Genomic DNA, 13,658 nt, shown 5'->3' on the forward strand with positions numbered 1-13,658 from the left:
ACCATCCTAGGGTACTTTGAGTGACTTCGTCTGCTTATAGTTTGTCTCCACCCACAAATTTTGTATATAGCGACTTCTAGCGGTCGAAAATATCATTCTTATCTCTATTTTCGTGGTTAAATAATTTTTTATTCGAAATTGCACCAGTGGTAAAAAAGCAAAGTGGACTGTTGTCCAATGCGATATAACTCACGATTTAATGGAACTAAGTTTTAATGTTAAGAATATATATAATTTATGTTTCTTTAATTATCTGGTTTTTCTTTCTTTGTACTAAAATTATTATTGTAGTACATTTTTAAGTTATTATAATTATTTATTTTACTTATGCAGTATCTACATTTAAAGCCCAAAATATAAGAGAATAAGGCCGATAGATGGCGAGCGCGAGTTTTGAAATTATAAGCCACTCACATCAAAACATACAAAGTAGTCTAGGATAGCTATGGAATTTGCTTGGTTCAACGTTCTTCTCACGTAAATCCGTTTTTGGTCTGTCTGATAATAACGCTCTTACAAAACGTCATTACTATTGGTGGACTTACTTATAACCCATTAACAAAGCGTTAGCATTGGCGTGGTCAGGTTTCTGCTTCGAAGTATATTACTACAATGTAATAATTTAACGCTTAGTGAACAGCTCTTTTTTCGTCTTTAGTTCTGAAAGTTGTGAACTTGTGATTAGGACTGTTCACGAGCTCGAGCCAGCTCGGGCTCGTGACGAGCGAGCCGAGTTCGAGCCGAGCCGAGCCGCCACTTTTGCGGCTCGATTAATTAACGAGCGAGCTTTTTTATGGTCGAGCCGAGCCGAGCCGATAGGCATCGAGCCGAGCCGACTCGCGAGCCGGCTCGCGAGCTTAGTCACTGATATAGTGCTTTCCTTTTAGTCTTTATTCTCTCCACCAATAGCGTTCCGTTGTATCTTTACATGAAATAAAGCGTGGGAAAAATCTCTCGTCTCTAACCTTGAGCATATTTTAAAGAGCGGGGTTTACTGAACCACTACATTCCTAAACATGGGATGGCATTTATAGTCATTCTCAAGTTTGACGTTAGTAGTAGCAATTTTTTTTAATCATGTATATGTTAATCGAGCCAGCTCGGCTCGGCTCGATCATTTTCGAGCCGAGCCGAGCTAGAGCCGAGCCAAGACCCAGCTCGGCTCGAGTCGAGCCGAGCCGCCGTTTTTTTGACTCGAGCCGAGCCGAGCTTTTAAAAAGCTCGCTCAGCTCGGCTCGTGAACAGTCCTACTTGTGATTTGCAGCTTGCATAGATTTTCAACAGAGATAGAGATATAGAATTTTTTAAAACTGAGCCACGAGATGTCTCTTTGGAAATAACGCTCCCCGCATAGATCGCATCGGCGTCGGGTGATTTTTGGGCGACAGTAGTGATGTTCCCACCAAACTTCCCATGTCTGATCTTTCTCGCTGAGATTCCCTGCCGGTGGTCGCGCGCCGTAGCCTCGGCAGAACAACCGTGGATAAAGGGTCTATGCATCGGCTTGACCTTGGGCTGTAAATTTCGCCGGAGAGAATCTGACGCACAATACAGTCTTACAAGCCTGTTCGGTTACAGCCCCTTTTTAGGAGAGTTCTTCCATGGATAAAGAATAAGAGTGAGGAAATTTGTTTTCACGCTTAGAGGATATGCAACTCCCTATCTCCGACGCCAGCGTATTCGATATAGGCTTACTCTGTTGCAGCTTCGGTTGTCGGCACGCCCAATGGTAGGTCTCTATGTTGGGAGCGGGTTAGCGGTAACCCATAACGTAGATTTATGCGTGCTGACAACAGACGATAGGATTTTAAATCCTTAAAATCAGTATTTCTTTCGTCTGTTGTCAGTACGCACAAGGCTACGTTATATGTTACTGCTAAGGTGCTCCAACATAGAGACCTAACTTTGGGCGTGCCGACAACCAAAGCTGCAACAGAGTAAGCCTATATCGAATAAGAGTTGCCTATCCTTTATGCATGAAAACAAATTTCCTCCCGCGCATCCTTTATTCTAGCTTTATCCATGAAAGAACTCTCCCAAAAATGAGCTGTAACCGTAGCAGGCTCGTAAGAACTGTATTGTTTGTCAGGTTCTCTCCGGCGAAATTTTACAGCCCAAGGTCAAGCCGAGTGCATAGACCCTTTATCCCTGATTGTTCTGCCAAGGCTTGGGCGCGCGACCACCGACAGGAAATGTCAGCGAGGAAGATCAGGCATGGAAAGTTTTGTGCAACATCACTACTGTCGCCCAAAAATCATCCGTTGTCGGCGCCGATGCGATAGCCCTCAATTTTCTGACGCATCGTACTGGGGCAGATGAGTTTTGCCTCTGGCGTCTGAGCACTCTGAGGGTAATTACGCGGGGCATGACCAGCTTAGATAACCTTCTTTCGGCGGTAGAAGGTCTGCCAGCTTTACCCGACCTTATGTTATCAAACGACTAGTAAAAGCGCCCCTAGTTCCGACTTTCGCCGTTAGGTGCGCTACCAACCAAGTTTTCCTCGTAATGCTATTAAAATGGGGGAAAAAATTCGGATGTGGAGTCGGTTTTAGAGCATTTTTAATAAATTTACCGATTTTTTCGTGTCCGAATTTTAAATGAGAAGTCAAGTTGGTTCTAATTTATATTTTTGAGACCTGTTTCATAATTTTCTTTCCGTTATTTGACGAATAATCAACATTCAAAGTTTGCGTTGTCTATTAAGTCGGAGAAATTAAATTTCTCGGAAAACCTAAGTCTTGCTCCAACGGCGCCACTAAATTTTAATGTAAACTTCCTTCAGACCAAGGCGCATTTCACCGCCTTAAAAAGAACTCCCAATTTTGAATGTTGATTATTCGTCAACTAACGGAAGGGAAATTATGAAATAGGTCTCAAAATATAAATTAGAACTTATTTGACTCATTTAAAATTCGGCCACGAAAAATATCGGTAAATATAATAAAAATGCTCTAAAACCGAGTCCACTTCCGAATTTTATTTCCCATAGAAAAAGCATTACGAGGAAAACTGGGTTGGTAGCGCACCTAAGGGCGAAAGTTGGAACTAGGGGCGCTTTTGCTAGTACTTTTTTACCATGGGGCTCGGGTATAGCTGGCAGGCCTTCTACCACCGGTATTCTAAGTTGGCCATGCGCGAGGAAGTTACTTTTTGCTCTTCGATCACGCGCAGAGAGATTTCTATAAGGACTCTCGTGAATCTTTCTTTATGTGAGCATGTCAGCTTTTACAAAAGGCACACGCTGCTTGCCCTTGAAGGAGAGACGGATAGTGTAAACGCCCATTCCTATAACGTTACCTCTGTAGCCCCCCCCCCCACGTACGGCACCGAAGTCCTCCCAGCATCCTCAGCGTTTAGGTAGGGTCGTACAGTATGCAATCGAAAAGGACGCCCCCTCTGTCTTAAAAATATTAGTTCTCATAGAAATACAATGGCGCTAGGCGGCAGCACTTAACAATCGCCTATACCGAAGGGTAGGGGCGTGCGCGAGGTACACTGGGAGAGTTACGACTTACGGTGCCGCAGGTCGCCCGTCAATCTCACCCTGGCTTACCGAAATACCGACACACAGAAATGCCTCTCGTAAATCCCGTATACCCTCGTACCGGTGGATAGCAAACTGTACCCTCAGCGGTGTGCCAACATGAGCCAACATTTTCTACTGTAACGGGGGCAAAATGTCTGCCTAATGTTAAAGTCCCAGAGAGTAATGTCAGTTCTATTTAAGCAAACGTCATACCTTCTATCTCTTAGTTCAGTTTCATCCCCCTACCAGGCGCGTACAGTATCCCCTCTTACAAAAGCGCGCCTAGAGGGAGGGATACACAGTCTACTCCCCTCTCTACCTACACAACTCTATAGAGTTGAAAATTTGAGCGGGGGGGGGCGAAGGCCCCCATTGTTGGCACGCCCCTGTGTACCCTTGGTCTTGAATTATAACCTTGTAATTATAAGCCCGCAACAAAATCAATTATAATTTTTTATTCAGAACTGATAAAAACGCATCGGGTCCCGAAAAAATTCGAACTTACGCCAGAAATAACAACAATAAAATGGTGAATGGCTATACCCCAAATGACCATAAACAACAAGAACAACCCGTGAGCAAGAGATTCCGTTCATCCAGTTCCGATAGCCAAAAAGAGAACATTAAAGTGGCGGTGGACTCGAAACCCGCCCTTGAAATTAAACCCGATAATACGGAACCCAAAGACGAGACCGAAATAATTGTTAATTTCAAACTTGAATTCGCCATTGATGCCCTGATTAGGAAAATAAAACCTGACCCGACACCTAATATGGAAATGTATGAAGGATTGTCAAATAGGTTAGGTACCTGCGAAGGTTGGTTGATTAAATTTTAATGTGATGGGGTAACCACTTGTAAGTCAGTTTTGAGTTTTGTCGCGTGGAATACTAAATAACAGCTTCTTCACGATCTTCTATGGTTAGTTCCGCGTGTAATGTTTGAGGTGTTGACACTTTAGGTTCCTTTCTTCGAAAAGTTTCGACATATTTTAAACCTTTTTCGGACATTTCTTCGAAATCGGAAATGTATCGAGATGTTTTTAGCCTATTTCTATTATTATTCGAAAATGTTCAAGAGATTTTGAGCCTTGATTTGTCATTATACGAAAATGTTAAAAAGATTTTGAACCTTGATTTGTCATTAAACGAAAATGTTCAAAAGATTTTGAACCTTGATTTGTCATTAAACGAAAATGTTCAAAAGATTTTGAACCTTGATTTGTCATTAAACGAAAATGTTCAAAAGATTTTGAGCCTTTATTTGGCGTTATTCGTAGATGTTCAAGAAATTTTGAGCCTTTATTTGGCGTTATTCGAAAATGTTCAAGAAATTTTGAGCCTTGTTTTGGCGTTGTTCGAAAATGTTCAAGAAATTTTGAGCCTTGTTTTGGCGTTGTTCGAAAATGTTCAAGAAATTTTGAGCCTTGTTTTGGCGTTGTTCGAAAATGTTCAAATTTTCAGCCTTTATTTGGCGTTATTCGAAAATGTTCAAGAAATTTTCAGCCTTTATTTGGCGTTATTCGAAAATGTTCAAGAAATTTTCAGCCTTTATTTGGCGTTATTCGAAAATGTTCAAGAAATTTTCAGCCTTTATTTGGCGTTATTCGAAAATGTTCAAGAGAGTTTGAGCCTTTACTTTTCGTTATTCGAAAATGTTCAGGAGAGTTTGAGCCTTTACTTTTCGTTATTCGAAAATGTTCAAGAGAGTTTGAGCCTTTACTTGTCGTTATTCGAAAATGTTCAAGAGAGTTTGAGCCTTTACTTGTCGTTATTCGAAAATGTTCAAGAGAGTTTGAGCCTTTACTTGTCGTTATTCGAAAATGTTCAAGAGAGTTTGAGCCTTTGTGGGCCTTTCTTCGAAAATGTTCAATAGATTTTGAGTCTAAATTTGTCATGCGAAAAGTTTGTGTTTGAAACACGTCTTCGAAATTGTTGAGGGATTTGAGATTTCAGTCTGGTTTACACGGAATTCTGTTATTTTTGACGTAGACTTAAAGAATATTATTTAGCTATTTTTTCCGAGTGGTTACCCCATCTATTCTACTGTTCCGATGAATAATAGTCCATATTTTAAACTAATTACTTTATAATAAATATAGTTCAGTGTAAATTCGTTGAAACGTTGTTAAGACGATCGGGAAAATTCTCTACTTTGTACAAAAACAGTGGATTGTAAGTTAAAATTATTCCCAACATTTCATATACCAGTTAAAATCAATTAAATAAAAAAAATAATTTTAAAGATACGCTCAAAGGCAAGCTAGATTAAATGCGGATTGTAGAAAGAGACGTGAGTCAAAAAAAATTATTTATGGGAAAAAAGAAATTTTGAAATTGACCTAACATTTATATTTTGCCACTTTTAGCCACGCTTCTCAAAGGGAAGGGTTCGAATCAGAGACAAATGGTTCGTTTTTAAAACCATCGGTGATTTTTGAAATAACGTGAACTTTGACCTTGACATTATTAATTACAATAGGACGACTCTGACGACGGTGGTAGAATAGAATTTCCCGCAACCAAAAACGAAATTATATTTTCTGGTCAAAATAAATTAGAAAGGAGACATTTACCGCCTTTTGGCTCTGTTAAAAGACCGTAGGTTTTTTTTTTAATTTTTGCTTACTCATTAAGCCTAACTTAAGGTTTGGCTTAACTAAAATAATACTTTTGAATGGAAAAATAGAGAATTGAAAACCGGTATGTTAGTGTACGCGGCAAAGACAACTTCTCTAAGTACCTGGATGTTAGCTAGGATTCTCGAGATCAAAATGACCACGACTGACGGTTTAACTCAACCCATTTACCGCGTACGTTTCGAGAACAAAAAGAACCCGATAATTCGAGTTTGCCCGGCAAAACTTTTAGCCTATTCCGAACCGCCTAATGTGACGTTACCCGTTGGTTCCAGAATAGTCGGTGAGTAATATTATGGAATTGGTGATACCGGAAGGGAGTAATAAGAGAAGGATGCCACTTGATATATCCATAATGTTTTATGGCGGTAACGTGACTTCTCTACTCTGATTGGCTAACGAGCTGTCGTGGTTTACCGTTTAATGTAGTGAGGGGCACGTAGAGAACCAAATAATATGAGGATGGAATCCGTATTCTTTAAATGAATTTGATGAAGTTGGGGTCTGTAACAGACAACGCGAGTGAAAGTTAAACTTCTGATATCATAACATTATACCAGGGATAAATTTAGTTTTAGAAGTAGGAATGGAGAACAGAGTAATGCGGGCGCGCGGCAAAGTCTCGGACCCCCTTCCACGGGACGGAGGGGAATGAAAGAATAGGCAGGTCATAGCGGCAGAGGTTAAAAGGAATTACGTATTTTTCGCCGTCCCCTTCAGCAACGTCATCAAAACGTAGTTTAAGTGAGCAGCCAATAAGATAGTTTAAACTTTTCGTTACGTGTTGGAGGGAGATGCTCTATACTGGGCTATGAGTCGTGGTCGTACTGAAGTAAATACTAACCGTTCTCCATTCCTACTTCTAAAATTAAATCTATCCCTGATTATACCTTAAAAGAACAGCCTTTTTCTAAATACAAAAGGAAACAGATTAAAAAATACATCATCTCTTATTACAAAATAATTAGCATTTAATTAGTCTTAAAAACGTGGACTCCCTTCTCTTATTATACCCTTCTGATGGTCACTTCGTACGTAAGTGACATTCTTCCGATTGCAGCTCGGTACAAGGAAGATACCGGCGAGTATCATATCGCTCTCTATGCCGGTATAATTGCGGAACCACCTAAAGTCACTAATAACTTAAGATACCTCGTGTTTTTTGATGATGGATACGCTCAATATGTCCGCCATTTTGAAGTGTTTTTAGTCTGTAGCGGAAGTGAGTCCTTTTCCTATAATAATCGAAAGTACCAAAACAAAGGGAGCGTGAAATGTCAAGACAAACAGTTTGTAACCAACTAAGGTCCTACTCATTACAGGGTTCATACAAACCTGGAAAACCGGGAAAACCTGGAAAAATCAGGGAAATAAATAGTTGACCAAAAACTCAGGGAAAATTCAGGGAAATTTCGAATTTTTAGTAAAATTCATGGAAATCAGGGAAATTCGCGTCAAACAAGGGCCGAGTAATTAAGAAAAATGTTCATGAAAATACCCTCCATAGGATTAACATTACACCCAACTTTGGAGGCTCATAACTCTGGTTATATTAGAGATACGGCGATGTTCTTTGAGTATGTTATAGTCCAATTTGTCCCCCATCCAACCATACTAAAAACGTAGGGCTACGACAAACAGGGGCCGAGTAATTAAGCAAAATGTTCGTGAACATACCCTCCATAGGATTAACATTACACCCAACTTTGGAGGCTCATAACTCTGGTTCTATTAGAGATACGGGGATGTCATTTGAGTATGTTATAGTCCAATTTGTCCCCCATCCAACCATACTAAAAACGTAGGGATACGACAAACAGGGGCCGAGTAATTAAGCAAAATGTTCGTGAACATCCCCTCCATAGGATTAACATTACACCCAACTTTGGAGGCTCATAACTCTGGTTCTATTAGAGATACTGGGATGTCATTTGAGTATGTTATAGTCCAATTTGTCCCCCATCCAACCATACTAAAAACGTAGGGCTACGACAAACAGGGGCCGAGTAATTAAGCAAAATGTTCGTGAACATCCCCTCCATAGGATTAACATTACACCCAACTTTGAAGGCTCATAACTCTGGTTATATTAGAGATACGGCGATGTTCTTTGAGTATGTTATAGTCCAATTTGTCCCCCATCCAACCATACTAAAAACGTAGGGCTACGACAAACAGGGGCCGATTAATTAAGCAAAATGTTCGTGAACATACCCTCCATAGGATTAACATTACACCCAACTTTGGAGGCTCATAACTCTGGTTCTATTAGAGATACTGGGATGTCATTTGAGTATGTTATAGTCCAATTTGTCCCCCATCCAACCATACTAAAAACGTAGGGCTACGACAAACAGGGGCCGAGTAATTAAGCAAAATGTTCGTGAACATCCCCTCCATAGGATTAACATTACACCCAACTTTGGAGGCTCATAACTCTGGTTCTATTAGAGATACGGAGATGTCATTTGAGTATGTTATAGTCCAATTTGTCCCCCATCCAACCATACTAAAAACGTAGGGCTACGACAAACAGGGGCCGAGTAATTAAGCAAAATGTTCGTGAACATCCCCTCCATAGGATTAACATTACACCCAACTTTGGAGGCTCATAACTCTGGTTCTATTAGAGATACTGGGATGTCATTTGAGTATGTTATAGTCCAATTTGTCCCCCATCCAACCATACTTAAAACGTAGGGCTACGACAAACAGGGGCCGAGTAATTAAGCAAAATGTTCGTGAACATCCCCTCCATAGGATTAACATTACACCCAACTTTGGAGGCTCATAACTCTGGTTCTATTAGAGATACGGGGATGTCATTTGAGTATGTTATAGTACAAGTTGTCCCCCATCCAACCATACTAAAAACGTAGGGCTACGACAAACAGGGGCCGAGTAATTAAGCAAAATGTTCGTGAACATCCCCTCCATAGGATTAACATTACACCCAACTTTGGAGGCTCATAACTCTGGTTCTATTAGAGATACTGGGATGTCATTTGAGTATGTTATAGTCCAATTTGTCCCCCATCCAACCATACTAAAAACGTAGGGCTACGACAAACAGGGGCCGAGTAATTAAGCAAAATGTTCGTGAACATCCCCTCCATAGGATTAACATTACACCCAACTTTGGAGGCTCATAACTCTGGTTCTATTAGAGATACGGGGATGTCATTTGAGTATGTTATAGTCCAATTTGTCCCCCATCCAACCATACTAAAAACGTAGGGCTACGACAAACAGGGGCCGAGTAATTAAGCAAAATGTTCGTGAACATACCCTCCATAGGATTAACATTACACCCAACTTTGGAGGCTCATAACTCTGGTTCTATTAGAGATACGGGGATGTCATTTGAGTATGTTATAGTCCAATTTGTCCCCCATCCAACCATACTAAAAACGTAGGGATACGACAAACAGGGGCCGAGTAATTAAGCAAAATGTTCGTGAACATTCCCTCCATAGAATTAACATTAGACCCAACTTTGGAGGCTCATAACTCTGGTTCTACTAGAGATACGGCGATGTTCTTTGAGTATGTTATAGTCCTATTTGCCCCCCCCCCTCTCTCCTACGGGAAAAACCTGGAAAACTCGGGGAAGTGTATAGGGAAAACCTGGAAATCTCAGGGAAATTTGTTTTCCAAAAGTTGTATGAACTATGTCATTAACAACTGAAACCAATTGACCGCGAGAATAAATGCGCGCACTGTCTACTGAAAGCGTCACGTTCAGGCTCCCTTTAACGCGATTCAATCGATATTAACGTTTTTTAATTGATTGTCATCAGAGAAAGAAGTTTGGGAAGAAATAATGGATAGGTCCAGGGACTTTATTAGAACTTATTTAGCCCAATATCCAGAGGTAATTAATAAATCTTCCAAGTATTTTTTTTCTCGTAAGTACCTAAAACCCTCGATACGCGTAATCCAGCGTCCGATGGTGAAACTCCAACGGGGTCAACGCGTCAATACCGAATTTAACGGTAGATGGTGGAGCGCTATTGTTAACAGAGTCGATTCTAGTCTGGTGGAAATGTATTTCGAAAGCGATAGACGAACCGAATGGATTTACAGAGGTTCGACGCGCTTGGAGCCATTATTCCAGGAATTGGCTCGAACCAAAGCCATTAAAGAATCGGGGAAACCAGTCAAAAGACACAATACCAGCTTCAAGAGGAAAGACAGACCTTACGTCGAGTACACTTGCTTTAATGACGATGATATGGAGAATGGACGAGGTCAGTTTTGTTTCTTTCAAGCTTAATTTAGCTACATAACCATATAATATTTTCCATAAGTGTGGGTCTCCCATGTGAGCGAAGGCATTGTTCTCCAAGCGTGGGGTGGGGTGGGGGGCTTATAACTAGAGTGGTTTGTACTTGACGTTAAACACAGAGAAATGTGCGCAGCCCACAGATGATTGTGCGGACAAGTGTTGACGATCATTTGTAAGTGCAATTCAACTATTATCTACAACAGAACCTTGCAGTTCTGATCGATTCAGATCGTTCATTTACAAACCTGAGATGATCTCATAAATTACTGTAAACCCTGAAGCGCGGTTAAACTTAAGAGGCAGGGGAAGGAAATATCTATAGCCAACTTAGTTCGCACTATCTATAGAAACTCTAGTCGTAACCCTTTCGACCCATACGTATTGAAAATATCGTAGAGACTTGGCGTAACTCTAATCATCAACTCTATCTAAGTAGCAGGGTCCCCCGAAATTGAAGTTCTCGATCCCGCGAATGATAGATCAACCCCTCAACAAGCGGCTAGAAAGCAAATGGCTCGAAAGTCTACCACTCAGGACGTTAACCATCTTACCAACGGGAACGGACTTACTAGCAATGGACTATTTGTCAACTGTAAGCCTAAATTTAACCGATTAAATAAAATAGACCTAGTCCGCGTTCTTGTCGTCCTGAAAACGTATCTTATCCATCAGATAAACATCCCGGAGTGATTGATCCGGCCAAAGCCATTTCGCAACTTGGTACCACGGAAACGTTTACTCTAACCAATCCTAAAAGGATTTCTTATCTACCTCATAGGTAAGCGCCAAACTTTACCGTCTTAATCTTAATTAGATCGAATAAGTTCGACTGTCCATTGTAGATGTGTCAACCATTGTCTGGGGAAGGAAGACCCCTTGATCCATCGAGGACAAAATCCCTTGAGAATCCCAATGTTATGCGGTTGGCAACGCGAGGTGATCAAATTCAGCGTCGGCTGCAAGAGAGAAATATTTTATCGAGCTCCTTGCGGGCGTCGTTTCCGCAACATGGAAGAAGTGGCGCGATTCCTGAGGACCACAAATTCCAAACTAACTATCGATCTCTTCTGTTACGACGTGGCTGTTCATACCTTCGTCCAGTTTAAACCGTTAAAGGTAATGTATTCCCTATAAGCCCCGGTCGCCTTTGTTTTTGAAGCGATGTTTAACCTTTTTCGGCTGTTTTTTTGTCTTCCTTGTTTTTAAGACTTGTTACTACACAAAGGACATTACCTTTGGTCAAGAACCAGTGCCCGTTTGTTGCGTTAACAGTTTAAGTAACGAAAAACCACCTTATTTAGAATATTCCGCGAAAAGGTTCACCGCTAAAGGCGTCTCATTGACTCTTGACCCCGAGTTTTTGTGCGGATGCGATTGTGTCGATGATTGTCAAGTAAGTCAATTTCGTTTCCTACTATGTTTTATGGAATTGTTTTACTCGGTTCGCGTTGGTTACTCGGAGCTAGTGACGTAGATGAAGTAAGTATAGACTAAATAGGAAGAGGGACTGTAAAACCGAATGTAGTCAGTTCTCGAACTAGCTCTCAGTAAGTCTCTTCTATCATTACAAAGTGTACATATAGGAAATCTCTCTTTTTCCCCTCCCCCCTGAACACGTAGAACCGCGAAAAGTGTCAGTGCCAACAATTAACGGTGACCGCGTCGGGTGTTTTAAGCGCGGAACCTCGCAAGGACGCCGGTTACAAAAACCGTCGCTTGATGGAACCCCTGATGACTGGCATTTACGAATGCAATTCGCGTTGCAAGTGCAAATCTTCGTGCGTTAATCGCGTGGCTCAAAACGGGCTCCAAGTTCGTTTGCAAATGTTTAAAACCGAGCAACGAGGTTGGGGAATTCGATGTTTGGACGATATTCCTCAAGGCATGTTTATCTGTATTTACGCCGGACAATTACTCTCCGAACAAGAAGCGATTGATCAGGGAAAATCCTTCGGTGACGAGTATCAAGCCGAGTTGGACCATATCGAAGTGGTCGAGTGTTATAAGGAAGGATACGAGGCCGATGTCGTTGAGCCCGGAATATCGCAGGACTTAACGTACAAGTAAGTTGTTTTAGTTTTGATATCTTTATTCTTACTTGGGTTGAATGTGGTTTAATGATACAAAATTTCGGGGAAATTTCATTTTGTTCATGCGCTATCGTCTTATGAACTATAAATCTTGATTAAAAGGGATAGTCGTTCTAATTGGTGATGAAAATGAATAAATCAGTTATCCCAGATGCATTTTGACATGACCCTTGACCCCCGCATCTCTGGTTACTTTAAATCTTTCTAGGCCACCGGAGCAAAGTGATAATAGTTCGGATTCTGACTCTGATACTGAATTTAGGCCAACATATCTAGGCGGAACGACAAGTAATGGCGGTGATGGTTCCACGGACAATCTTAGTAAAATGTCCACGCGTAACAAACGAAGTAGTTCCAATTCCAACGAAAGCGAGACCGTTGTCGGTGCGTATGCCGCCCTCTTAGCGGACAGTGATAGCAATAGTAACAGTAATATCGGCGGCGACAAAGAAGAGAGAGCTACGAAGTTGTCGTCTTCATTTGTACTTGACAAAGTAGTTTCCCAACCCGAAAGTACAACGAAGGGTAAGTAGATGTTTTTGCTTTTCGCGCTGCTGAAGTGTCCTTTAAAGTATCGCGTTTGTTGCGTCAATCTGGCTGGTTATTATTATTATTATTTCGCGTTTACTTCGGTTTATCGGTCTTTTTTTGACGTATTTAGTGTCAGTGCTTAGAGAAGAGCTGGACTGTTATATCTTTAGTCTGTAATATGCCTTAGTTAAGACGTTAACTATATTCTAACCTTAAATTTCGGGATGCAAATAGACCCATTTCGATGTAACTAAGTGGGAAAGACAAGGGGGTAAAACTTTGCCTTTTATCTCGCATTATGGCGCCTGCGCTGTAGTCTTTTTGTATCGTGAGAGTGCGCGGAGACGGTGGCAATATATCAACCCCCTTGTATGTTCCCTTCGCGTAAAATCCATCACAATGACAATATTATCACAGGCGTATAATAAACACGAGGCTTTCTTTATTTATGACCAAATTAGCCGTGGAACAGCGCAAACCAATGCGCATGACCTATTTTAACGAAGAATTTTGTTACATCATGGATGCCAAAACGAAAGGCAATATAGGACGATATCTCAACGTAAGCCCTCATTTTCTCTTTTT

General features: G+C 41.1%; 1 protein-coding gene across 4 annotated transcripts in view; it reads left to right on the plus strand.

Annotated features, from left to right (window-relative positions):
* Positions 1-13,658, plus strand: part of egg (SET domain bifurcated histone lysine methyltransferase eggless) — a 39,969-nt gene that overhangs the window by 25,683 nt on the left and 628 nt on the right. For 3 of the 4 annotated variants that reach the window (XM_089853133.1, XM_089853135.1, XM_089853136.1), the window contains exons 4-19: positions 3,989-4,344; positions 5,628-5,700; positions 5,772-5,818; positions 5,895-5,935; positions 6,008-6,126; positions 6,215-6,447; positions 7,225-7,386; positions 9,965-10,038; positions 10,108-10,414; positions 10,889-11,044; positions 11,125-11,230; positions 11,295-11,568; positions 11,660-11,845; positions 12,073-12,515; positions 12,751-13,067; positions 13,535-13,635. In XM_089853133.1, coding sequence (XP_089709259.1) covers positions 3,989-4,344; positions 5,628-5,700; positions 5,772-5,818; positions 5,895-5,935; positions 6,008-6,126; positions 6,215-6,447; positions 7,225-7,386; positions 9,965-10,038; positions 10,108-10,414; positions 10,889-11,044; positions 11,125-11,230; positions 11,295-11,568; positions 11,660-11,845; positions 12,073-12,515; positions 12,751-13,067; positions 13,535-13,635 — 2,995 coding nt within the window. The remainder of the gene's footprint in view (positions 1-3,988; positions 4,345-5,627; positions 5,701-5,771; positions 5,819-5,894; positions 5,936-6,007; positions 6,127-6,214; positions 6,448-7,224; positions 7,387-9,964; positions 10,039-10,107; positions 10,415-10,888; positions 11,045-11,124; positions 11,231-11,294; positions 11,569-11,659; positions 11,846-12,072; positions 12,516-12,750; positions 13,068-13,534; positions 13,636-13,658) is intronic. The other variant, XM_089853134.1, reaches the window with a different exon arrangement.

This window comes from Phalangium opilio, unplaced genomic scaffold (genome assembly GCF_054372755.1).
Source record: "Phalangium opilio isolate 3A_F unplaced genomic scaffold, DU_Popi_V2 ptg000113l_1, whole genome shotgun sequence".
NCBI lineage: Eukaryota > Metazoa > Arthropoda > Arachnida > Opiliones > Phalangiidae > Phalangium > Phalangium opilio.